Raw genomic sequence first — 25,287 nt, forward strand, 5'->3', positions numbered from 1 at the left:
TAAACAACGCCCTATTTCATATTGTAAAGATTCACAGTATTACGAAAATTTCGTAAAAAAGTAAGAAATGCAAAATCAAACCTTTCATATCTTTTGTTTATTTAATTAAAATAGCATGAACTTGTCCAGTATACAGTTTGATGGTCAATTGAAGCACACGTGTGTGTGTAAACAAAAATGCATAGTAACCTGTTTTCAGATATACAGAATATAATTATACTTTAAATGCATTCAGAGTAGAAACGTCCAGCCAAGTTAAATTGTGAATTATTAAGTATGAGGGTCAGGATGGGGATCTTCATTTCTATATTCTTTAATTTTAAGGACATTTTTCTCTATTCTTCACTTATGTTGTCAATTATTTCAAAGAATGACTGTAGCATATCCAGACTCTCTAGTTAAAGAACAATAATTTAATTTTGGATGTAACGCGTCTTCTGATTGGATGACGTCGTTTTGTTTATCAGCTCATAGACATAATTCTGTCATGTGACCATGACGTCATCAACGTTTTTTCATGATTTACTCTGGTTCGAAAGACTGACTGTAACATATCCAGACTATCTAGTTAAAGAACATTGGTTTAATTGTATTGATTAAAAAATATTATTTATCAAAATTCGACTTGACCTTTTAGTATAATACTAGGACAGAAAACTAAAGACAATTTGAAACCATAACTATAATTGTTAATCCACCAACAAGAGTATTTTTATAATTTCTTAATTTCTTAAAGATTTTTAACTTCGGATCTAGAGTTGCAATCCTTGCCTTCATAAACAATCATTATTGTTGCGTTTTAAAATTTCGCGTGCTAACAGAATACACGCACAGGACAAATTTAAATAGGTAAAGGTGAAGCAATAATAACTTCATTCAATCGAATTGCATAAGATTTAATAAAAATGACCAGTCCATATTAAATTAAGTGTTGGGGAAAATTGGGTAGGGAGAAAATGTGAGATTTTTAAGACAATTTCATGTTAATACTACAAAACACTCATCACCAAAATATTTTGTAAGAAGCTCGAAAACCTATATGTCTGTATTAGCATCATTTTTCGATCTCTCGTTAGCGTATTTAAAGCTATAGAAAGTTTGGGCTTAAAAGGTCAACAATATTATTGACTATATACAGGAAATTAACCTTCTTAAAGCGTTTATTTATTAACATATAATACACGTATACATAGAAAAATCATTTCCTCTAAAAATACTGCAAAAGATTTAATTCTGATTTGTTCAACGGTATTGTCACGAATAAAAAAAAAAGATGTGGTATGATTGCCAATGAGACAACTCTCCACATGAGACCAAATTACACAGAAATTAACAAATGAAGTGAGTTAATATGAACCATGGTGTATCAAACATCGAATTCCCTCACACAACCTTATAACACACTAATGTATTAAAATACCAACTCATGATATGTCTACATACTTCTGACAATAAGAGGTCTTTTGAGCTATTGTGCAAATTGGCGGGTTTAAGGAGAGGGGCTTCGGTATTCTATTTTCTTTATTTTTTATACCAATTTTCTCTATTCTGTATATTAAAGAACCTATTTTTCTCTCTTTTTTACTTTCTCTATTTTCTCTATTTTTAATATTAAAACATTTTCTCTATTTTGTAGCATATGCAGACTATACGCAAATTATAAAAAACAGGAACGTTAACATGATCTGAAACATACCAATAAAAACAAAAACATACAATATGTATCTTTTGAAGATAAACAGCTGTTTTTGTTGAATCTCAATTGTTAATTTTTTATTTGTACATGTATACTACTATACTCTGATATACTGAAAAAGAAAATACTCATGTTTTTGTTCATGTATAATACCTTCTACAATCACTTCTTTACAAGTATCATGTAAAGCTGCTACCCAAGAAAGGTCAGGTTTCTGATCACGCAAAATTGACTAAAGGCCTAAAATCCTAGCTTAAATCTTGCTATAACCTTGATCACTGATCCATAAAATGAGGTGGAGGGCAGTCGAACCGTTTCAGACCAGCTGCTATGTGTGGGGCTACTTATACCAGATTTTGTTGTTAAATGGAGGTCCTGTTAAAAACTAAGCTGTTTTGACTGAAATCGTGTTTATTGTTGTTATTTGCATCTGTATTGTTCACATTGATAATTGCATCTCCTTTATAAATATCGTTTTATTGATGTGAAGCTAAAAGCACCTCGTTTATAAATATATTTTATATTAAGGAAGCTAAATGTACCTCCTTTTTGTCTATGTTGTGCTATTTATATCAGTATAATGTAATCTATATCTCTAAATTCGTTCCATACACAATAGTGTTTACAAAAAAGACGTGACATTTTTTCCAAGACGTAAGTACTAAAAAGTAAAATAACAAAACTACCGAACTCCAAAATAAATTCAAAACGGGAGAAGTCCCATATCAAATTGCAAAAAATCAAAAGATCAAACACATTAAACTAATAAAAAACAACTGTCATATTTTTGTGATACTATTATTGTAATTTCTGCTTCTTGCTATCTATGTCTTATCAAAAATAAAATGTGAACTACGGCACAATGCAACAATGTATAGTGTAAGCTATCGGAATAATTGTTATACGTTATTTTCAATGTATTCAACAGATATACTTCTATTTAGGTTGCCATGTAGGTGGAACTAATCTAAATTTATCAATATTTACAGATAACAGCTGATTAAACATTATCATAGATTATATTAAACCTATTTTTAGAAATTCGTTTACCTGTATTGAACTTACCGCTCTAAATTATACTGACCTTTGCGAAAATGTAATACCAATTGCCGATATAACTACTACTTTCTGTAATTGAATGTTCTCGCTACTGTTATATAATATACTTACATTACAATTTATTGTATCAATTTTTCTCGTTATTCAGAATTAAGAAAGAAAATTAAAAGCTTAAAATATGCTCGCTGTTTATATATTATTTTTTAACAGGTTCTAGGAAGAGACAGATGAATATGGATTTTGGAAACAATGTATTTGTTGATATACAAGAAAAACTGCAACCCATCAGCAAACAAATCCAGGAGAAAATTAACCTTTGTAGTCTTGACGTAATCATTTATTTACTTTTATCTATATCATCGTTTAGAATCTAATATGAAATGAAATATCACAAAATAATAGACCACTTTCGAGTTCATCTGTCACCGGAAAAAACTCGTCAATTATGCACGCCTTTATGACATCACTTACCAGATATAGGGGATCGCCTGTATCCCTGAACTATTTACGTACATCAAGAGTCTTAGTGATCGTCATTGTGCAGGATAAACTAGAACTAAAGCTCGTTTTGTAAGTACTTAATCACAATCTCCCAATGATAGCAGTGCTGAATGTCAATTATGAGAATTTAATTTGCCGCTTAATTCGTGTAATATAGTCTCTTATTGTTTTCCGACCACTCGCTCAACATTGGAACGGAAGTGACGATGCCCCTAAACGCACGAACGATGTTCACTAAAACCAAAGTTTATGACGGAAATGCATCGAACTAGAAAGTTGTCTATTGATTTCTTATTGTTTGATGAATGTAAAAATTTCTTTAACGGAATACCTTGTAAAGATAAGAATGTATGAAAATGATTCATGTTAAATTCTTTAAAAAAATGTCATTACTGACCCCCTCATTACTGACATTCCAAGCAGTTTTTTCTCCAAAAGCTAGATTTTACGGTCACTTAAACATTTTCTTAAAACACTTTTATTAGTGTAATATTCTTGCACGCGTTTGTCATGTTTCAATGGCGATGGATGAGGCATGTCTATCATTATAATTATATTTGTACTAGAACACACCCGCGTCTGTGACTGAATTAAAGTCATTACGCCTTATTTTCAGCCTGGATTTTTAGTATTTGTATCATCATTTGATAAGTCATGCTGATTATAAGATGCACAGTGTTCTCTAGTGAATCGTCCTAGTTTTCTTACTACAGCCGGAATCTATTTGTAGATTTAGTTTTTTTGATTGAATTTAGTAATGTCAATCCCTGCATTATGACGAAGTTCAGGTGATATAGCAAATCCCAAATACACACAGAGGCAGAACGTGCATTTTAGGTAACAGGTAACAGGTACTGTTGGTATCGGTATCTGATTTGAACCGGAACTTTTATATCATTGGTAATATAAATTTCGTAGAAAACAAAAGGGCCTGGAATGGTGTAATTGTTAATTAACACCATTGTCCTTTATTAGTTATATATTAAGTTTAAGTCTTTGATTCGTCGTTTTTACATTATGCACGCTAACAAATTGATTCTCGATTTTTTTTTAGTAATATTGATGTGTTTGTATATGGTTTCGTTTTATGTGGAATTTTTGTTCATCTGCACATTAACTAATTAGATTAAAGCAAATCATTTATACTATCCTCATATAATCCCTATAGGAAAAAGCCGTTTCTATAGGCGACCTTGGTGATATAATATCGAAACACAAAAAGTGGAAGGAATGTTTACCAAGAGTTGAACCGTTTAATGGTAAGTAATCTACTTCCTAAAATATTATATCAAAGTTATGAATAAAATTTCTGCATGGCCTTTCATATCGAAGTTTTACAAAACATTAAAATTATCGAGATATGAATTTAGTATAGTCTTAATCCCGTAAATCGTGTTTAACCAAAATTTGTTCTAGATAAGACAGATGATTAAAGATATAGCAGAATGCACAATTTATATTAAACTTCCTTTACATGTAAACATTCACCTTTTACATTTTATATTGGAAAACTGGAAATTTTCAAACGCTGAAATAAGAGGCAACTTACGGTTATTGATGGGGTTTTTTCTTGTAGCAATTAATCTGAATAATCATGTAGATAAACTGAAACCAAATATACGTACAATGAATTTTGACTTATTGCAAGCAAATGCATTGTCCTTAACAAAAAGTAAACCCTACTTTAGTTTTGTTCCATTGATTTGTTGATTTTTCAGATGGAAGGTACACATCAACATTGTCAAAAAGAATATCACACTGATCCTAATATGAAGCCCTACTTTTAGATTGTAAATTAAGACATGTTCAAATTCCAATGAAATATAATTGCATGATAATGACGTCACAATTAAAATTGTAATGTTAGTTGAAATTTTAACGACATCGTCGATCAAAACTGGCATTTATGCTCGGAAAGGCATTGAAATCATTCTCCTAGGAAGCGTTCATGTATTTGTACACTTTGAGCGTTCCTGATGAAGGTAAATCCAGAAAAGCGCTTTGGACGCATGTAGTTATTTAATGTGTTGTTTTCATTTTTTTTTTCTTTCTAGGCTATATAGCTGATCTCAGGGCTGTCGCCCTTCGAAATTTAGCTGCGAAACACCATCTTGTTTGAAAAACCATCGATAGTTAAAAAAAATAAATTTGTACACTGTATGAATATGTATAAAATAAAAATCCGTTGAGAATGGTTTAATACATCGATTCAGTAGTGTGGGTAACTATTGTGTCGATATGAAATTTAAAAAAAAAACAGACAAAAAGATTTAGTAAAAAAACAAATAAAAACGGCATTGATATTATAGACGATTACAGTTTGTTGTTTTTTGGGTTTTTTTGCAGCTGTAAAATGTAATGATATTTATCCTGTAATTAGACTGCTAGCAGATATGGGCATTTCATTTGACTGTGCAAGTAAGGTAAACATTAAAAGTTGATAAATAAAGTTTTCAAAAACTATCCACATAATATTAGTGAAAAGATATTGTACCCTACCATAGACAACAAAAGATACATGGGAACTACAAAACTGAATAATTAATGTAATTTACCTATATTCAGTTAAGATTTCATCAGTATTTAAAAATCTAAACAGATCAAGAGACATCATGCTTGTCTACATAACAGTCATTATTGGCGATCGATTAACCAGTTGTGAGGCCAAAGTAAATACAAAGTTGAAGAATTAAACGAAAATTCAACAAAATCGTGCCAGATTTGACAATATAAAAAAGAAGATGTTGTTTTGATTGCCAATGAGACAACCCTTCACAAGAAACCAAATGACACAGCAATAAATAACTAAAGGTCACCTTTAACAATGAACAAAGCCCATACCGCATAGTCAGCTATAAACGAACCCGAAATGACAAATGTAAAACAATTCAAACGAGAAAACTAACGGCCTAATTTATGTACAACATAATGAACGAAAAACAAATATGTAACACAGCAACAAACGGCAACCACTAAATTTCAGGCTCCTGACTTAGGACTTGTGGTGGGGTTAAACATGTTAGATGACGCCCAACCCTCCCACAACCATTGGACAGTGGTGTAACAGTACAACATAAGAACAACTATAAAAATCAGTTGAACAAGAATGTGTCCCCAGTACACGAATGCCCCACTCGCACTATCATTTTCTATGTTCAGTGGACCGTGAAATTGGGGTAAATCCTCTAATTTGGCATTAAAATTTAAAAGATCATATCATAGGGAACATGTATACTAAGTTTGAAGTCGATTGGATTTCAACTTCATCAAAAACTACCTTACCAAAAACTGTAACCTGAATCTGGACAGACGGACGGACGGACGGACGGACGGACGGACGGACGGACGAACGGACGAACGGACGCACAGACCAGAAAACATAATGCCCCTCTACTATCGTAGGTGGGGCATAAAAAGGCTTAACTCATTAGATGGAATATATGGCTCATCTCTATGCACTCGTTTTATCTACTGAAGACTCATCAGTGGCGTTCCAATCAAAGCAGAATAACGTCCATATAAAAGCAATCAATGAAAATCTCGAATTCTAAAAGAAAAGTATACGCACATTGGAGTGAAAACATACGAAAGAAAAAAAATAATATGAGGAATTTTCCCCAAAGAAAGGACGAAAAAACATTTACTAGTAAAAGAAATTCATAAGTGAATGCAAAAAATCCCATAAAAAAAATCTGATCAGTTTTAGTTGGCATATATTAAACGGCGATGACATCATATTATTCATTGTTAGAATTCTTAATATCTGCGCAAACTGAATATCATGTTGCGTCACTATATGGGTTTTTGTGGTATGTAAAGAAAGAGAGAAAACTTAATAACGGAGAAAATCAATATAATGTGATAAGTGGAATATTTTGAAAACAATTTTGAACAAAGCATTCCAAACCTCATGGTAAATTGAAAAGCCTGCCCACTTACACATACCAACTGTGGCCTAAGTCACCCCAAACGACTGCCAAAAAAAGTAGACCATTGAATGTCATGGTCCAAACATTGAAATATTAATTGGCATTATATCTCACAATTTATCACAGTAATTTTAATTTACTCGAAATCTCGGATGTAATGTTCCCGAACCTGGAAATTGTTTGTTATCCTGATATTTGATTGATGTCCTATATTAGATGCGTTTTCTATAATGGTTGACGAAAACTGTCTCAGATTAGCATTGCAAGAGAAATTTGCAAACTTAGTTTTAGACTATTTATAATTATAGATTGAAATGAGAATTCATATTTTATCTGAAACAAATCAGGACTTAACACTGGCTTTTGGTCAGATAAATCTCTCTGAGACTAGAAATCCACCAGAGCTAATTCCTATCAACGAATATGGAAGCAAATGAATAAAACCAGATTAACACAGACCTTTCTAGATATAAGTTCGGCCTTTCAAATTGTTTATGTTGTCGGAACGAAAATATTACAATGAGTAGTGTCATACTTATATGTTTATTGTATACATAATTTCATTGATAGGCTGAGATACAGAAGATTTTGGACCTTGGAGTTGATCCTTCTAGAATTATATATGCCAACACATTTAAACAACAATCATTTATCAAATATGCTGGTGATAATGGAGTCACTTTGATGACCTTCGATTGTGAGGATGAACTAACAAAGATTAAGAAAGAATACCCCCAAGCAAAGTACACAATATTTTAATTGGAATAGCTTGAAAATACGGTATACTTTTGATTTTGTTTTCATTATCTGTAATTTAGTAGCTGGTACGTTTATGCATTTGGAGGAAAAATGTAGAACCAATAAAAACTATTGATGAAAATTATAAAAACAACAAAAGATCACAATAGCAATAAAATCACGATTTATCAATATAAACACACAAAAACAAGATTGAGCCGATGAAGTTCACATCGGTAAGCGATGTTGATTTTAGTTCCAACTGTGTTACTTTTGAAATGTTAAAATCTGGTTATTTCTAGTGTTTGGCAGCAAGCACCCGAAAAAGTTATCGTGATCAACTAATGGTGTTGTTTCTTCTTTCGAAGCATCAACCGTTTTATAGATAATTATGATAGGAAGCACAAACTCTTGACTATCCGTTGTTTTTGGGATTAAAAACTCCATTCAAATAAAATAAGATAAATGTGTCACAAAAGTTCAACTTTTAAACAGCAAAACGGTATAAAGATATGTGTCGATTGGTTTGAACACAAAATATATCCAAATGGTCAGAAGTTAGGTAGTTCCTCATAATATTCAATATGACCACAAAATCCTTCAGAGAAGGCGTTATCGTAAACACAATTATCCGTTTTTATATTATAAGTTCGGGTAGTCCGTTAATTTAACAAATATAAAAAGACTCATAGTTGATTTTTTTGAAAATTAATGAAGTGTATCGAATTTCCATCAATCTCCTTCAATTTTTATTAGCAATTCAGCAAATTGATAACAAGTAATGTTATCTATAATAAAAATTTCCATCAATCTTCTTCAATTTTATTAGTAATTCAGCAAATTGATAACAAGTTATGTTATCTACAATCAGAAATTCCATCAATTTTCTTCAATTTTATTAGTAATTCAGCAAATTGATAACAAGTTATGTTATCTACAATCAGAATTTCAATAAATCTTCTTCAGTTTTATTAGTAATTCAGCAAATTGATAACAAGTCATGTTATATACAATCAGAATTTCCATCAATCTTCTTCAATTTTCATTAGTATTTCAGCAAATTGATAACAAGTTATGTTATCTACAAATATAATATCCTTCATAATTTTATTTTGACTATCTTGTTTCCTACATGTATAAGCATGGACATTATATTTACTAGGAGTTTTTGTCATAACTAATATATTGCTTGCAAAAACTGAAAACCATCTGATTCCCTACCAACAAAAGAATTATCTTCTTATTAAAGCTTGGTGCTGAGAATCAGTCCACAATCGAACAACAAGGTCATTTGTCAACTGGGGAGAAAGTTCGGATGTCACCCGTCGACAGCTTTACAACTGCTGCAATTTGCTAAGAGATTAGAATTAAAAGTCATCGGTATAAGGTAAGAATGAAATATCCTAATGTTGTTTACAGAATATTGTTGAAGGCAAATCGTCGATAGTTTCTGTTTATTTTATTCACACTTTTTTAAACTCAGGACTGAAATGTAAGTTTTAGCTTGATATTAAAATGTCTTTTGGTTGTTTGCGCCAAAAGGGTTTGCAGTCTCGTTCCATGTTCACAAAGTATTAAATAAGAAGCGATATTTTAACTTTTAACGTTAAAATTCCTCTTTCTCATCGCAATAAGATGAATGTCACTAGTTTTCAATAAATTTGGTTTGCTTTTTTTTGTTTAAAAATGCATTCTACATATATTTACCAATAGAAAAATTGGAGTAAATCAACTTCAATTTCGGTTTTTTAGCTTTTACGGTTTGCCACCACCTACATTGTAGTAAAACAATTTTGTAGAAGCCAGTATATATCATATATCCTAATGACAGTCGCCTTATGTAATTTACTTGTTATACAAAAAATATGTCACAGTTAAACGAAAATATCATACTAATTGAGATATAAAGATATAATTTAATGGCAATATGATGTTAATTGAGATATCAGCTCCGGATACGATTCGGTATCATTCGTGGCAATCTGTATTGGTCCGTAGATTTCCGTATTGTAGCTGTAATCACACGTAGTAGTAATTGTATATCCGGAACAATTTTTGAAAATGCGCAAGATTTGACCACGGATCAAACAACCGTAGTATATCCTTACTAAACCGTTTTTGAACGTACTAATCCGTTTTAGTCCCTATTAAAACCGTATTTATCCGTACTTATTCGTAGGCCCGAAGGATTTCTACAGTTTGTTTCTGAGAACTACGAACAAGTACGGTTACATCACGTAGTTGTTAAGGATACACTACAATCGGCTACTAGTTTGTCACGGAACGGCAAGATGTCATAATGTTGCAATACGGATAGCTTGGGATCAGCAAGTGTTCTTAAAGTCTTTTACACTTAACTACGTTACAACACGACAAAATACGGAATATTACTGCCCACGACAAACTGGCATCAGGCTATTGTATAAATACCCTACTTATAAGGCCCAAGGTAGTCTGTGTCTTGTCGTAGAGATACACATAACATTATCCAACATGAACAATCAACAACTGATGCTTACAATTAATTGACTGGAATTGGATATTGATATGGCACAAAATCCCAGGGCAGTGGTCGAGATACTTGATGACAGACGTGGAGGCAACCAGAGTCAGCGGAGATTGTGGACTAGAGACTAGCTTCTCCGAAGACTAATCCATGGCCAGTATGAGGCCCTCATGGCTGAACTTTTTGCGGAAAATTAGGTCCGACGATTACACAGAACACCACCTCATTCAAAAAGACCGAAAAATGATTTAATCAAACAAACAAAAACTAAAAATCATCGATTCACTGTCATAAAGAAATGATAAATCACAAGCTTAATTAGAAATCATAGACGATTTAGAAAATGTGGCGATTCGTACTATTCCGTATCAGACCGTTCTAATTCGTACTAACCCTTACTTATACCGTAGCAAACCGCTGTTTATCCGCAGTACATATACGCCCCGACACGTACCGTTGCGTATTAAACCGTATTATACCGTTAGAATCAGTATCACTCATGTCGCCAAATGACCCCTTTCCTACTTCACCCGTGGTAGATCCGTCAGAGCCCGTAGTCACATCGGGGTGCATCCGTATCGGATCCGTATCAGACTACAGAAACTGCATTTCCGGGATCATCCGTGACATTTCTTCCGTAGTGGAACCATCGAGGTGATCAGTGAATGTGTCACCTAGGCATAAAGTATTGATTCAACAAATTGTTATATACTTTTATCACTGTATTGTTCATGTTGTTAGAAGTATGAAAGTACACAAGCATTGCATATATCTGCCTTATGTATAAAAAAAATTGTGAATCAAAAACTACATAGTAACGGTTAAGTGAACCAATTGCAGGTTAAAAATATTTCCTTTTGAAAGGTATTTTCATTTAATATATTATTTTTCTTCAACAAAACTTTAGTTAATTTATAAAATTAACGGTAACAAATATTTAACTAGATACGGATGTCGACGATTATTTTCTCTTCCGTAATACAGGCGTCGACGACAAGGAATTTGATGAATTTTCATGATACATTGATAAAATTATTTCCACAATTTGGTAACAGCATATTCCAATTAAACGATGTACATATTGTTTTGCTTGTAGTTGAGTACTTGGCTGGTGATGCACTTGGTGAATTTCCGATAGAAGTGTCGACCAATGACAGTTTTGATAAAAACGTTATTGGTACAAATAATTTTACTCCACCATATGCGCCTATCAACAATCTATGTCTTGTCAATGAGGGTCATTGCCAAAAATTTGAAAGTCGGAAGCCTACTACTGTTGATTTATTATTATTCGCGGGATACAAATTTTCGTGGATTTCGTGCTTAGAAGTAAATCAAGATTTAAATAATCAACGAGGTACACATTTGCTAAAAGGCTTGTATATAAGCATTTACAAACCCACAATATTTTTTTACCCAATTCCAGGAAAAATGGTATCCGCAAAAATAAATGAATCCACATTGGAACGATGAAAAGATCAGTTGGTAAAACAAAACAAAAACAAATGTAGAGCAAAATCTAACAAGGCAACAAACCTATGCACGAGAGAGATATTTCCCTTAATTTGAAATTATTTCCACAATTTCAATAAAGCATTAACCGAAGTACAGCTGTTAGTATCTGCAGACAAACAGTCATCAAATAGTGGTATCGACCAAGCTGTAGTAAAACATTAACGGTAGATATTGTACTTCACTAAGTGCGTATTTGACTAAAATTCGAATAGTTTTGTTTGAGATTTCCTTTACACAGCAGCTTTATATATTAAAGTTTTAAAAATGTTAAGAGCGACAGTTTCTTTATTAAGGACTACGTCCATTTGTTTACATTTTCATAAATTTACGAATGACAACAAGATCCATTGATTGAGTAGGCCACTGGTCGTTTTTTTCGAAAAAGTTCCAAAAACTTTTTAGATAGATTCTGATTTGTTCATATTCGTAGTGGTTTTTTTTTCGAACATATCTTAGTTTCCGGCCATATGGTTCAACATTACGTTTGATTCAAAAGTCAAATGTTTGTTATTTCTGCAGAAAAAGGAAAAGCAACACATTCAAGTAAATCAAATATTCTTTTACGGTTTGTTTGGACATATTTGATAAAATTACAGGATGCAAATAAAGGGCAAAAATAACACTACGGATGACAAGAGTATGAAAGAAACTAAACGTGATGCCTAAAAACTAATCAAGAGTACGGAAGACACTTAATGTGAGGTCTAATAACTAATCAAAAGTACGGAAGAAAGTAAATGTGATAACTAATAATTAATAAAATTTATATGATGCCTTATAACAAATCAAGAGTATGGAAGAAATTAAATGTAATGCACAATAACTAATCAAGAGTATGGAAAAAACTAAATGCGATACAAAATAACTTATCAAAAGTATATATGATGCCTAATAACTAGTCAAGTGTACGGATAAAACTAAATGTGATGCACAGTAAGTAATCAAGAGTACAGAAGAAACTAAATGTGGTACACAATAACTAATCAAGAGTACGGAAGAAACTAAATGTGGTGCACAATAACTAATCAAAAGTACGGAGAAACTAAATGGCATTTCTAATAACTAATCAACAGTATGAAACTAAATGTGATGCTTAATAACTATGTTCCTCACAAAAAATTCAAAATAAAATATATCTTCATAAAACTACAATTACATATCAGTTGATATATAAGGTAACATTAATAAAGTTTGGAATACTAAAGCCCCCAGCTCTGGCCTTCTTTCTCGTTGTTTCAAACCTCCAGATATAATATTAATGAATGAAGAAAGCATTGGAATAGCAATAGAAGAAAAAGTGTATCAGCAACTTTAGAAGTATATCTAAGACCATTCAAACCTGTTTATTTAAATAAAGTTAAAACATAAGGTTACCGAATAAAATCAGATGAATTTGTATACCATTCATTTCCAAATCTATTTTCATCCAAAAAGATTTTATTCGAATTAGGAAGTTTATTGCTCTTGTTGAGTAATAGGAGTACTAATATTTGTTTTAATGATATTGGTATCTCTAGAACTGTCTTATGTAATGAATCTGATATAACAAGTGGCTGGTTCACCTAGGCCTATGTGCATCTTCGTCAATGGACACTCTTCAACATTGTAGACTATAATATTTTTCATGACTAAAATCTCTGTTTTGTTAAACTTACATTGCTTGTATGTTTTTCAGTTTACAGTTTCTCTTTATCTTCTATAGTTTTTGCCCAAAACACAATAAGTGTAAATATCGTCATTTAAGTGCAATTACTCCTAAAAGAAGACAAATGTTTAATTCATCTACTTATATATATACACCATATATTTATGCTGAACTATTTGCAGATCTTGTCTTTCAGATAATTTTTACTTTAAAGTTTCTATCTATCTATTATAGTTTTCAATGTAATAGGCAAACACGCACAAATACGGCAGAAACTCATATAAAGAGTTGACAGACGATATTATAGTGTCATACAAATAGACAACAAATCGCACATGAAATGGTAAAAATCATCTTTTCAGGGCGATAACTCTTATAAGGAGTCATCTGACGGTTCCACAATTTTACTTATTTGTAGAAATTTGCTTACTGGTCGTTATTATTTCTTAAAGTTTAAACTAAAACAGTTCAAGATAATATAGTGATATGCAAAAACGCAACAACAACAAAAGAGAAATCGTCATCAAAGGGCAATTACTCCATTGAGAAACCGACTGACAAGTATATCCTGTCTTGCTAGTCATTTTATCTGATTAAGTTTATGTTTATCTATCATAATTTTTAACTTAATAAGCAAACATGAAACAAATTCGAACATTTATTTATATATTCATCAAAATTGAAATGTGTGCGTGATAACTTCTTAAAATTGGTAATCTTTAGTCGTCAAAATATGCATTTTTGAGGCAGAATCCAAGGGGACCTGTAACCATGGCAATGGGGACATAAACACACATATTTCTTGTTTGTTTATCGATAGCTATCAACAAACAAAATTTCAAGAAAATCTGAGACTATGCGTGCCGGAACCTGGTTGGTTGTTACAGAGAATTGCTATTAAGGGAAGAAACTAACACAAGAAGTCGTCTGACAGATTTGATGTAAAAAAAAAAAACAGAAGCTAGATCTGCTTTTAAACATGTTCCCCTGTTACATTCTCTATATCTATCGTGATTTTCAAGATAATAGACAAAACTTGCATGTTACCCTTATGTAGTATTTTAAGCCATGTCAGTTATGTTGGTCGGGAAACTGGTTCAACGGTCGAGTTTTGTAAACTCGATAATGATTGTTGCCAAGACTGGTCAAAGCAGCTAAGTAGTCTGTTTTTTTTCATGATTAGGAACATACTTTTCTGAAATTCTTTGTTGACAAATAACGAAATTATTTTGAAACCAATTGGCTATACTTTTTATAACTTTTTGTTTATACAGCTTCTCACGTATTACGGTATTAATTCACCCCTGGCTATCACATTTTTTGTTATTAGCATTCCTTGTGAAGGTTTCCATAAACGTGTAGAAAGTGTGGCCCTGACAATACATTTGGCAAGTTATTAAACATCCCTATTCTGACAGAACATGGTTGCGTATTTCTACAATTGTTGATATTCTCTACAAGTCATATGTAAACAGTCATCAATGTCATTTTTTTCTGTTAAAGTATAATTAATGAAAGAACATATGTGTGTTTCATATAAGGAAAATTAACATATATTTGTGTTTTACATAACTTAACAAATACACAGTAATAAGTTATAACTAACAGTGAATAATTTTACAGATAACTGCAGATGTGAACCTCTCTCTGGATAAATATTTCCCTGGTAATGACGTTCGGATTATAGCTGAACCAGGACGGTACTATGTTGTTTAAGCGTTCACAATTGCTACCAATATCATAACAAAGAAAATCATTACGGATGAAGAAAGTATGTTAAAAAGTATTTTTTTATTATTGTTTACACTCAAATCAAGTTAAGCATTAGAAAATGTTGCCAACGTAAAATTTGGTTACAATGCATCGATTTTTCTGACTTGTCACCCCCATAAAAAGGTTTTTAAAATAAATCTTTAACAGTCTTCATAATTTTGCTTATTACTCAGTTAAGCATGTGTCGAGGAAGAACCGATGATGATGTAAAACAAAATGTAGGCTCCAAATAGTCTGTGACTTATTTCACAAAAATATTATTAGGAATTAGGATTCACGCAGTAAACTTATGATCAATTTAGTCGTATGAAAAGTAAGCCACTGGCAATATTTTGATTTAAATTTTAAGCGATCTTTGAAAGTTACAAAACAAAACCTATGATGCCATGCTTATAAGCAAAGTTGATACCAGATGAAAATTATTAGAAAAGAACATTACATACATCATTGTTGCTTTGTTCGTCTAAAATTTGCATAATTGTAGATTCTAAGATCATGATCATCATTTATAATCAATATAAATTAGCAAACTTTGGACGGGCGTCGGTAGACGAGGATCAAAATGTGAATTGCAAGACTCAATGTGCCATGACTGAACGTACAGGGCTTAATATTCTCCGTTGAACTGAGAAATACAGCTACATATCAAATAAGTGGACTTTATATAAGAGGTTCCTCTTCAACTAATCACAAAATCTAACATAATTACAAGAAAAACTAAAAAATCTTTCAGTCAATTGACCATGACTCAGGCGGCTGGACCAAATACTCGCAAGGAGTATATGAGATGTTGCAATGCTCATCCAAAAACACACTTAATATCTACTTACTATTAGTTTCCCTTTAAACTGATATAATCACAAACAAATAGTCTCCAACACCTAAGTTTCGTCTTCGAGACAAAAATAAACTTGGTCTTAATAAAAAATTGGAGAGGAACTCAGGTTCTTCGGTAGCATTGTCGCGTTTCACATTACAAGTAAAAATAAAAAAATAAAATGTATGCTACATCCATCAACCAAGCTATGATTGTAACCTTAAATCATTGGGAAAGGGGATGTTTTCAGTTCAAAAACCATATTTCTAGTTATTAAAAAGGTTTCTATACAGTACAGTAACTTTTGATTTCAGAAGGAGATTTACATGACCATCCAACAGCACCGAATGAACACCTCAGAATGTACTATGCAAATGAGGGTATATACGGATGTTTTCTGACATGTTTGACTGATCCAGGGTGTTATTTACCTTCACACTTTAAGGTGAGCGTTCTTTTAATATCTATGTATTGACACACATTTAACCTTTTGCAAGCATATCGCAATACAAATACCTTTACTTGACCAAAATTTAAATGTTGTATTTTACATAATTATCTATATTACTAAACTAATTATGGCCAATTTGTTAGTCGGCATTACGTAAACCGTGAATAAACAAATGGAACTTTATATATAACTGATATAGGACAATAATTTTGAATACACGCCAGACGCGCGTTTGGTCTACAAAAGACTCATCAGTGACGCTCGAATCCAAAAAAGTTAAAAAAGCCAAATAAAGTACAAAGTTGAAGAGCATTGAGATCCAACATTCCTAAAAGTGTTGCCAAATATTATATATTGTTGGAAATATTAATATTACCCTAACGACAACTGAAGGGGATTACCGGAGGCTGCCCTTCATTTAATTGAGTATTCATTAAAACTTGATTCGTTGTCGCCTTATCAAGATAAAACAACAACAGAACTTGCTCTCGTTCTTAGCATATCCCCACTCGAGAAAAAAAAGCGCTCAAACGTTACTGCCCTGACAGCACAGTATACACAACCAGAGGGTTGTCTTTGGCAAAATCCGGTTCTTCTTAAAATAGATATTCCCCCTAATTTGTTTGACTTATATTGTGAAATGTCCGTATGCGATAACTTCTGATTTGAAACTGTGTTTCACAATAAGCAATTATCTTTTGTTTAACACTGATGCCAATTTTAAATTTATCTAATTCAAGGGCAATCATGAAGAAGTATTATATAACAGTATTATTTGGGGACCAACTTGCGCTGCAGTTGATTTAGTTATAGACAAAATCAAGCTACCCGATCTATCTACTGGAGATTGGATATACTTCAAAGATATGGGATCATACTCCTTTACTACAGCAACTAATTTTAACAGTATGCCAAGAGTCCAGGAGTACTTCACATGTGAAAAGAAATTATGGTATATTGTCTTAATTCATAATAATCTGTGTTTTTATTTTAGAATAATTTAATTGTGGTTGTAAAAGAGGGACAAACGATACCAGAGGGACAGTCAAACTAAATAATCGAAAAAAAAAACTGATAACGTCATGGCTAAAAATGAAAAGACAAACAGACAAACAAAAGTACACATGACACAACATAGAAAACTAAAGAAAAAGTAACATGAACCCCACCAAAAACTAGGGGTGATCTCAGGTGCTCCGAGAGGGTAAGCAGATTCTGCTCCACATGTGGCACCCGTCGTGTTGCTTATATTATAAAAAATCTGGTAAAAAGTCTAATTCGGTAGATCACATTCACGAAGGACAGGGGATGGTAGTTACGACGCAGGGAACATATCCGGCATCATTTGAGAAACGATTATTCCAAAACGGTCAACCAACTCGTCCGTAAAATTGTCGTCGTAACACGTCTTCTGATTGGTTGAAAGTGTTTTGTATATGGGCTCATAGACAACAATTTGTCATGTGACCGTGACGCCATTACCTTTTTTATCATGATTTATTCCATATTAGAATTAGATTATCAGGAATAACTGTAATATTTATCTGTCGATCAAGAAATATTACAGTTATTCCTTAAAGAAAATGTATATTTAGAGGTCAATATTCACTAGACAAAACAGCTCTTAAACAAGGTAAAGGGGAAAAATATTTTTAACAACTAGCAAAGAAAATTAATTCAAATTATCATTATGGCAATGTAGTGGGGACTTAAGGTAGCACTGTTTTAAGTGAAGAAGAATTTATCACACTGAACATCTTTTAAAAATCCCAGTCATTATCATGTCACAACATGGAGTAAATTAATAACTATTAGTAAATGATTTAAATAAAGCACACAATAAATTATCTATACTTAGTATATGAGTGCTTATGAGATGAGCTTATCTTTCAATTATCTTTTGATTTCAATCGTCCCGCTGTTGATCTCTGACCATTAGACAAATAATGCGCTCTTACCTTATTTTGATGCTATCAAAAGTATTGTATATTACTAGTGCGGCAAACAAAATAAAATCTAAAAGAGAAAAAAATATAGAGGGAAAAAAAAGTAAAGCGAAGAATTATATGGGTAAATTTGTAAGAGTAGCCTTGAAAGCCTCGTACAGAGTCAAGAACAATATGCAATTGACACCATCAGCAGTGACAACAATCTTCATTCTAGACAAATCACCTGGATAATAGAGAAAGTGTTTTTTTTCTGAAACTTGTAAATTAACATTCTTCTCTTTGGTCTTTTACGTCTAAGTGATGGGCATGCATTGTGTAGGAAATTTAAGCATTGAAACATATTTATTTTTTGTACACATGTGTTATTTTTTAATTTCATATAACTCAAAAATCATTCGGGACAGTCTATTCTCAGAAAGGGATGGTTTTAATAATGGATTTTACGAAAATTTCTTTTATTTTGTACATTTTTAAGCTTGTGTGTGTTTAGTTTTAGTGAATTTCACAGTACCATATACTTCTTTTTGAATATGAATGATTGTTATTATTTCATAGTGATAATTATGTTAAATATTGATTGTATACTGCTGGTTACTTTTTATTTTCTCTTATCTTAAACTGTCTGGACTGGGTATGAGCTTTGACCATATTTAATTACTACATTACAGCAGTTGCTCAAATCTGTGACCTTAAATGTGAATTAGAGTTATTAAGGGATAAATAGTGTACAAATAATGCCAAATTTACAGTGTACGTGTATATTTAGACAATATACGTATAGTGTCTTGAAATATGAAATTTATTTGTATGAGGCTTAGAAACGGGGGAAATGCGAGGTTCTACCGAGCATTTCCCCTGTTTCGTGCCGAATACAAATAAATTTCATATTTCAAGACACTATACGTATATTGTTTTTATACTGAATTCGATAAAAAATTTAAAAAATTTAAAAAAAATATGTAACAAACAGTGTTAAAAAAAGTGTTTGGAATTTCCCTCTTGGGGCACCATTTTGGGGTATTTCCCTATGAGCGTAGTCCAGGCGGTAAACATTGACATTTTAAGGAATTAGAAAGGGAAAATCAACTTAATTAATAACATTTAATACCAATTTGAAGACTTAACAAGTTAAATTCATTAAAGTTTGATCTTTGTTACTACACGTTGTCATGGTTGTGACGTGACGTTCCGTTAAGTAGGCGGGGCTTATAGGTTAGTTGGGGTCATTGATGTATAAAGCTAACGTTTATACGTATAGCTTTATCTGTATAGTAAAACAGCTGATTGCAGTATAAAAAGCACAAACTATCAGGTGCTAATGATAAAATGAAGGGATCAGATCACTCTTTGTTGTTCTTAGTAGACTTTGTATATATGTGTAGGACTCGGAACCGCGATGGTACTCCGAACCGCGATGGTCACGCTGAAGTGCGATGGTCTACGCTGAAGTGCGTTGGTTAACACGCTGAAGTGCCATGGTGACATTGTGACGCTAACTTGTTGTTCAACGCACTTCAGCGTTTCCAACAACACGGTGTATATTGGAAACGCTGAAGTGCGTTGGTGGATACGCTGAAGTGCGATGGTGGGTAAGCTGAAGTGCGATGGTCTAATTTTGACGTTGTTTATACTAACTAAATGCGACGGTCTGAAGTTGGAATCCTATTTTATGTAGAGGTGTAGTGGTTAGTGTGCTAGCCTCATGTTTGAGAGATCGGGTTTATATTTCTGTTCAGGTTAAACCAAAGACTTTAATTTTTAATATGCTAATCATCCTCTTATATTAGCAGACAGCAGTATGGGATCAGAAAATAGACTTGATGGCTGAGATTAAAGGGAAATCGCACTATTTTTACTTGGTCTACTAATAATAAATCATTGAAATTTTGCATAAAGATAGATTATACTTTTTTCGGAATTTTAAGAGAAACAAATTGGAGTCACCGATGTTGTTTTCGAGATATGTCTTTATATTGCGTGTTGAAGTGCGATAATAAAAATTGATTCACTAAGTAGGATCCAACATATTTTATCAAATATACTAGTAACTTTTTTTGTCATATCATATCTAAGAAATTGCTCACAACACCCAGTCATCCATTTATCTGATATCATAACAGTTTTATGATTGACTCATAGTGGGTAATTAGTTTCTTCTCCACTCAGGACCCAGTTGGGACCAATCGGGTTTATTTTTTGCCTATCCCGTTGCAGAAGATTAATACTGTAAGCACAATAAAATTACTGATATCGTGCGTGTTTTTTTTTTTTTTTTTGTTTTTTTTTTACAAAACAGGGTTCATCTTAGCCCTGAATAATAAAACAAAATTATCGCTACTTGATATAACGAAAAAGAATGCTTATGATTAATTTTATCTTATTATTAAGTTGTCAAGACAAAATAATGTGAAGGATACTTTAAAAAAGTCAAAATTAATAATAAAATCAAGACATTTTACTTGTCGTACAAAAGTTTTCCGGCATACATTTTGTAGTTCCGAACACTGGTTAGGTCATCTAGAGACCAAGATCATCTTATCTTTTAGTCGACTTCTCCTTATTGATTTACATATTTTGGTAACCCAATGATCAAAATTGTTTGGGACTTGAATCGTTCGTTTCATTCTATCTCCGATTCTTTGTACGCATGAAACTTTCAGCTACAAATCATCTTATGCTCCTGCCTACATTTAATTTTGAGATTTTGTAATAACATTGTATTTGAAAACATCACAATATTCAAACGTCATATGCAAAACCATCGCACTTCAGCGAAAGGACCAGCGCACTTCGGCGTAGACCATCGCACTTCAGCGTGACCATCGCACTTCAGCGTCCCCATCGCACCTCCGAGTCCTACATATGTTTGCTGCATTGGGTTCAATGTATTCAGTTTTAAAGTGATTTTATAAACAAAAATTCATGTCATTGAGAATTGTTATCAAAAATGGTATTAAAAAATGTATGGGTATGTCCTCTTAGTTTGGCTTTGAAATATATGATTAAAAGAATTTTCAACAAAATTGTGTCCCAGTTTTTTGGATAGTTTGTTTTTTTGTGAAAAAATTGTCTCCAAAATGAAAAGTGAAATGAGGTATGGAACCAAGCAGTTAAATCAATTTAACTTCTAACTGGCTGCACATATTGATTTGAGGTTCTAAAGAGCCTGTGTAGCTCACCTAGGCCTATTAGCTTATCCAACAGATGACACTCTCCAACATTGTAGACAAGAAGAGAATTCATTACAAAAATCTCATCATTTTTGTTGATCTTGTACAATGTTGTAAAGCTGATCGTTTGGTTTGTTTAGTTTCTGTCTTCTTCAGAAAAGAAATAGAAAAGAGGTTAAAAACCCCTCATTTGGGGTTAATGACTCCTTTATAGAATGACAGTCTACTAACTATATAGGCAAAATTTGATTTGTTTGTTGATCTTGTCTTGCTTATCATTTTTTTTCAAAAGTTTCTAATTAACTATTCTGATTTTTATCATTTAAGGCATAACGCAGACAAAATGATAAAAAACGTCATTAACATGATTAAGGGGCAATAATTTAAATAAGGTGTCGTTGAATTATTTCTTTTATCTTGTCTTGATTACAGATCTTGACTTGCTTGTAGTTTTTACCTATCTTTTATATTTTTTTAAAATATAAAGCAAAAACACAAAAAAATAGTAAAATTCGTCATCAAAGGGCAATAACTCTAATAAATAGTCGACTGCAGAATTCGTCCAGTAGTTCTTTCTGTACAACTTGTCTTGCTGATACTATTTCCATTTTAAAATTTCTCCTTATCTATTATAATTTTCAACATAATAGGTAAAAATGAAAAAAACACTTATAATAAAATTTGTCAATTAAGGGCAATAACTCCTTTAAGAAGTCGTCTGACATTTTTGACGTCAATACACAATTGGTAGTGCTAAACATTCTGAAAATGTTTGTCCTATAGATTTTCGATTTTTATAAAATCTTTCAAAATAATGGAATAACTTGCATTTTACCCTATGTTCTATTTGTAGTCATGTCAGCAATCTTGATTAGTAGGCGGAGTCATCAGAAACAATTTTACACTAAATACTCCAATGATGATTGTGGCCAAATTAGGTTAAATTTGACCCCAGAGTTTCAGAAACGAAGATTTTATAAAAGGTAAACGACGAAGGACGAAGGACTCCAAGTGATGAAAAAATATCACTTGTCTCTTTTGGCAAGGTGAGCTAAAAATTTAAGACACACTTTTGTTTCTTGTGTATGGTCAATAAAAGGGATAACAAACAAATTTTTACCACCATTTGACCTAAATGTGCTTTTTTCATTCAATTTGGAAGACCACTTTTAAGTCGATGAATGAGCTTTATATATGTAAATACATTTAAATCGAAATTTTTATTGAAATGGGACGTATCAAATGCCTTGTGTGGAAATTTAAGTAATTTAAAAAGTCACAACGGTATTATACTATGACAGATAGATATCCTTAAAATGCCTTATCATATCTTTTATATATGAGTGTTTTCTGTTAATCTTTTGAAGCACCAGAGACACTTGTTTGTAGGGTCCTTAGTTTTCTATGTAGTGTTTTGTGGACTTGTTTTCTTTTCTTTTCTTTTTTTTTTTGTTTATTCGTTGCCATGGTGTTGTCATTTTACGTTCAACAAATTAGATTTCAAAGTCCCTTAAGTATTTTCCGCTTCTTTTTTATTCAAAATTTGATGGTTAGTAAATCAAGAAGGAAGAAAACGATTACAGGAAATTTATATTTTTCCTCAATCCACTAAAATATATCTACAGTAAATTATCCTAATAATAAGATCTAAAAAGATAAATTGATTAAATAAAAAATGCTATAGATTAATTTCTTGTTTTTCTTGTACTTTATTTTAACTCTTTTTGTATTCCACCAGCAATTTTTATAGTGCTATTTTCATTGCTTTTTTGCTATTTTTCTTCCCTTTTTTATATGCGATTTTCACCTCATTTAACATATAACATGTATAAAAAAATTACAAAGGGTGATTTATTTTCCACAAAAAATCAAATATGATTGATTCTATCAATGGGAATTGGAAAAGGGACAAACCATAGTTTGTCCTTTTCTAAAATTACTATAGGAATTTGATTTGTTGAACCTCCTCCCCCGGTCTTGCAGAACGTTTGTATAGTCAACACATTGTATGCCAATGTTATTATTTAAAGATTTTTAAACAAACTATTATGCAATTACAGAAACATTGATGATTTTATTTTTTATTATTTTTCAGGGAACAAGTATATCAACATGATCAATTTTAACTGCAGTCTTGTTATAGCAGAGCACAAAATGAGTATAAAATGACTTCGTATATGACGAACTGTAAGATTTGTTACTTTTGTTATATATCATTTACAGTATATTATTGCTTATATAATTGGAAAAATGTCCCGGATAGGAGAAGATATCTTAAACAGATAAAATTTATCATTTATTGATTGGTTTGAAACTCTTTTATGTTTCGTTGGAAGGTCGGTGTCAGTATTTGAGAAAATGGATTTTTTTATGTGTTGTAGCAAATTATTTTGCAATCGATTTATCAAACTACAAGTTAATAAAATAGGAAAACTTTTGTTTGATAAGATTGTGTCGAAGTAAAAGCTAAATTATTTGAAAAACAATGGGAACAAACAGTAAATTTTAAAATCAATCAACAAGCAATAGACCTATTCATCATCTCATATGTTTATAATATGTTTTGGATTGCATTCGAACTCACCATCAAAAAGTAAACAACAGATCCAGTTACGCCTGTCTCATATCTTGACTTTCATCTAAAACCTGACAATGAGGGTCGATCGAAAAAAAAATCAATGACAAAAGGGATGATTTTAGCTTTTCAATTGTGAAATTCCAATTATATGTAGCAATTTGGGCAAAACTAAAAGTTCAAACACATCAAACGAATGAAAAACAACTGTCATATTCCTGACTCTGTACAGGTATTATTTTATGTAGAAAATGGTGGATTAAAACTCGTTTTATAGCTAGCTAAACCTCTCACGTATATGTCAATTGCATAAAATTCCATTATATTGGCAACAATATGTGAACAAAACAAATAGAAAGCTATAAAACAAAGAGTTCCAAGAGATGAAGTTAAAATCATTCTTTCAAACATTTTCCGGACGCCATCACAAAAGGGTTGACCATTTTGGAATATCAGTTTTACAGAAAACGACGGATATTTTACAATTATAGTAACCTCTTTACTGTCCTCTTTTCCTCGAATGTGACCTACCGACTTATCACCGAGTTTGTGCATACATAAGCAACACGACGGGTGCCATATATGAAGCAGGACCTGATTCTTCTGAAGTAGCTAAGATCATCCCCGGTTGTTGACGGGGTTCGTGTTGCTCAGTCTTTAGTTTTCTATGATATGTTTTGTATGCTGTTGATTGTCTTATGGTCTTTTTCAGGTTTTTTTACATGGCGATGTCAGTTTATTTTCGACTTATGGTTTTGATTGTCCCTTTGAAATCGTTTGCCTCTCTTCATAGGAATACTATGATAATTTATACAACGAAATGTGCTCTTAATGTATGTTAGTGATGATTGCATCTCAGGTCTCAATTTACAGCTGTAAACTTATCTAAAATAGAACAACGATCACATAAAAATCAGCTAAATATACTGCAGCTGATGAAAATCTGGCGCACAATGTTGTAAT

At 32.0% G+C, this 25,287-nt stretch overlaps 2 protein-coding genes across 2 annotated transcripts; both read left to right on the plus strand.

Annotated features, from left to right (window-relative positions):
- The first annotated feature begins 2,966 nt into the window (after nt 1-2,966).
- On the plus strand, nt 2,967-12,610 carry LOC143074042 (ornithine decarboxylase-like). Its single transcript, XM_076249594.1, has 6 exons — nt 2,967-3,084; nt 4,425-4,515; nt 5,603-5,679; nt 7,756-7,928; nt 9,173-9,310; nt 12,541-12,610. Exons 1-6 carry the CDS (start codon nt 2,983-2,985, stop codon nt 12,608-12,610), a joined length of 651 nt encoding a protein of 216 aa, XP_076105709.1. The 5' UTR covers nt 2,967-2,982.
- A 2,606-nt stretch (nt 12,611-15,216) lies between these two features.
- LOC143074533 (ornithine decarboxylase-like) lies at nt 15,217-24,000 on the plus strand. Its single transcript, XM_076249943.1, has 4 exons — nt 15,217-15,360; nt 16,494-16,624; nt 17,371-17,582; nt 23,845-24,000. Exons 2-4 carry the CDS (start codon nt 16,541-16,543, stop codon nt 23,873-23,875), a joined length of 327 nt encoding a protein of 108 aa, XP_076106058.1. The 5' UTR covers nt 15,217-15,360; nt 16,494-16,540; the 3' UTR covers nt 23,876-24,000.
- The last annotated feature ends 1,287 nt before the right edge of the window (nt 24,001-25,287 follow it).

The sequence above is a fragment of the Mytilus galloprovincialis genome, chromosome 5 (assembly GCF_965363235.1).
Source record: "Mytilus galloprovincialis chromosome 5, xbMytGall1.hap1.1, whole genome shotgun sequence".
NCBI lineage: Eukaryota > Metazoa > Mollusca > Bivalvia > Mytilida > Mytilidae > Mytilus > Mytilus galloprovincialis.

Excerpts from the sequence above, each read along its gene's own strand:
- LOC143074533 (XM_076249943.1), top strand. The coding sequence starts at position 16,541 with ATGTACTATGCAAATGAGGGTATATACGGATGTTTTCTGACATGTTTG. Across the intron at positions 16,625-17,370 it reads ATTTACCTTCACACTTTAAG|GGCAATCATGAAGAAGTATT; the intron begins GTGAGCGTTCTT and ends ATCTAATTCAAG. Across the intron at positions 17,583-23,844 it reads ACATGTGAAAAGAAATTATG|GGAACAAGTATATCAACATG; the intron begins GTATATTGTCTT and ends ATTATTTTTCAG.
- LOC143074042 (XM_076249594.1), top strand. The coding sequence starts at position 2,983 with ATGAATATGGATTTTGGAAACAATGTATTTGTTGATATACAAGAAAAA. Across the intron at positions 3,085-4,424 it reads TTAACCTTTGTAGTCTTGAC|GAAAAAGCCGTTTCTATAGG; the intron begins GTAATCATTTAT and ends TAATCCCTATAG. Across the intron at positions 9,311-12,540 it reads TTAAAAGTCATCGGTATAAG|GATGCAAATAAAGGGCAAAA; the intron begins GTAAGAATGAAA and ends ATAAAATTACAG.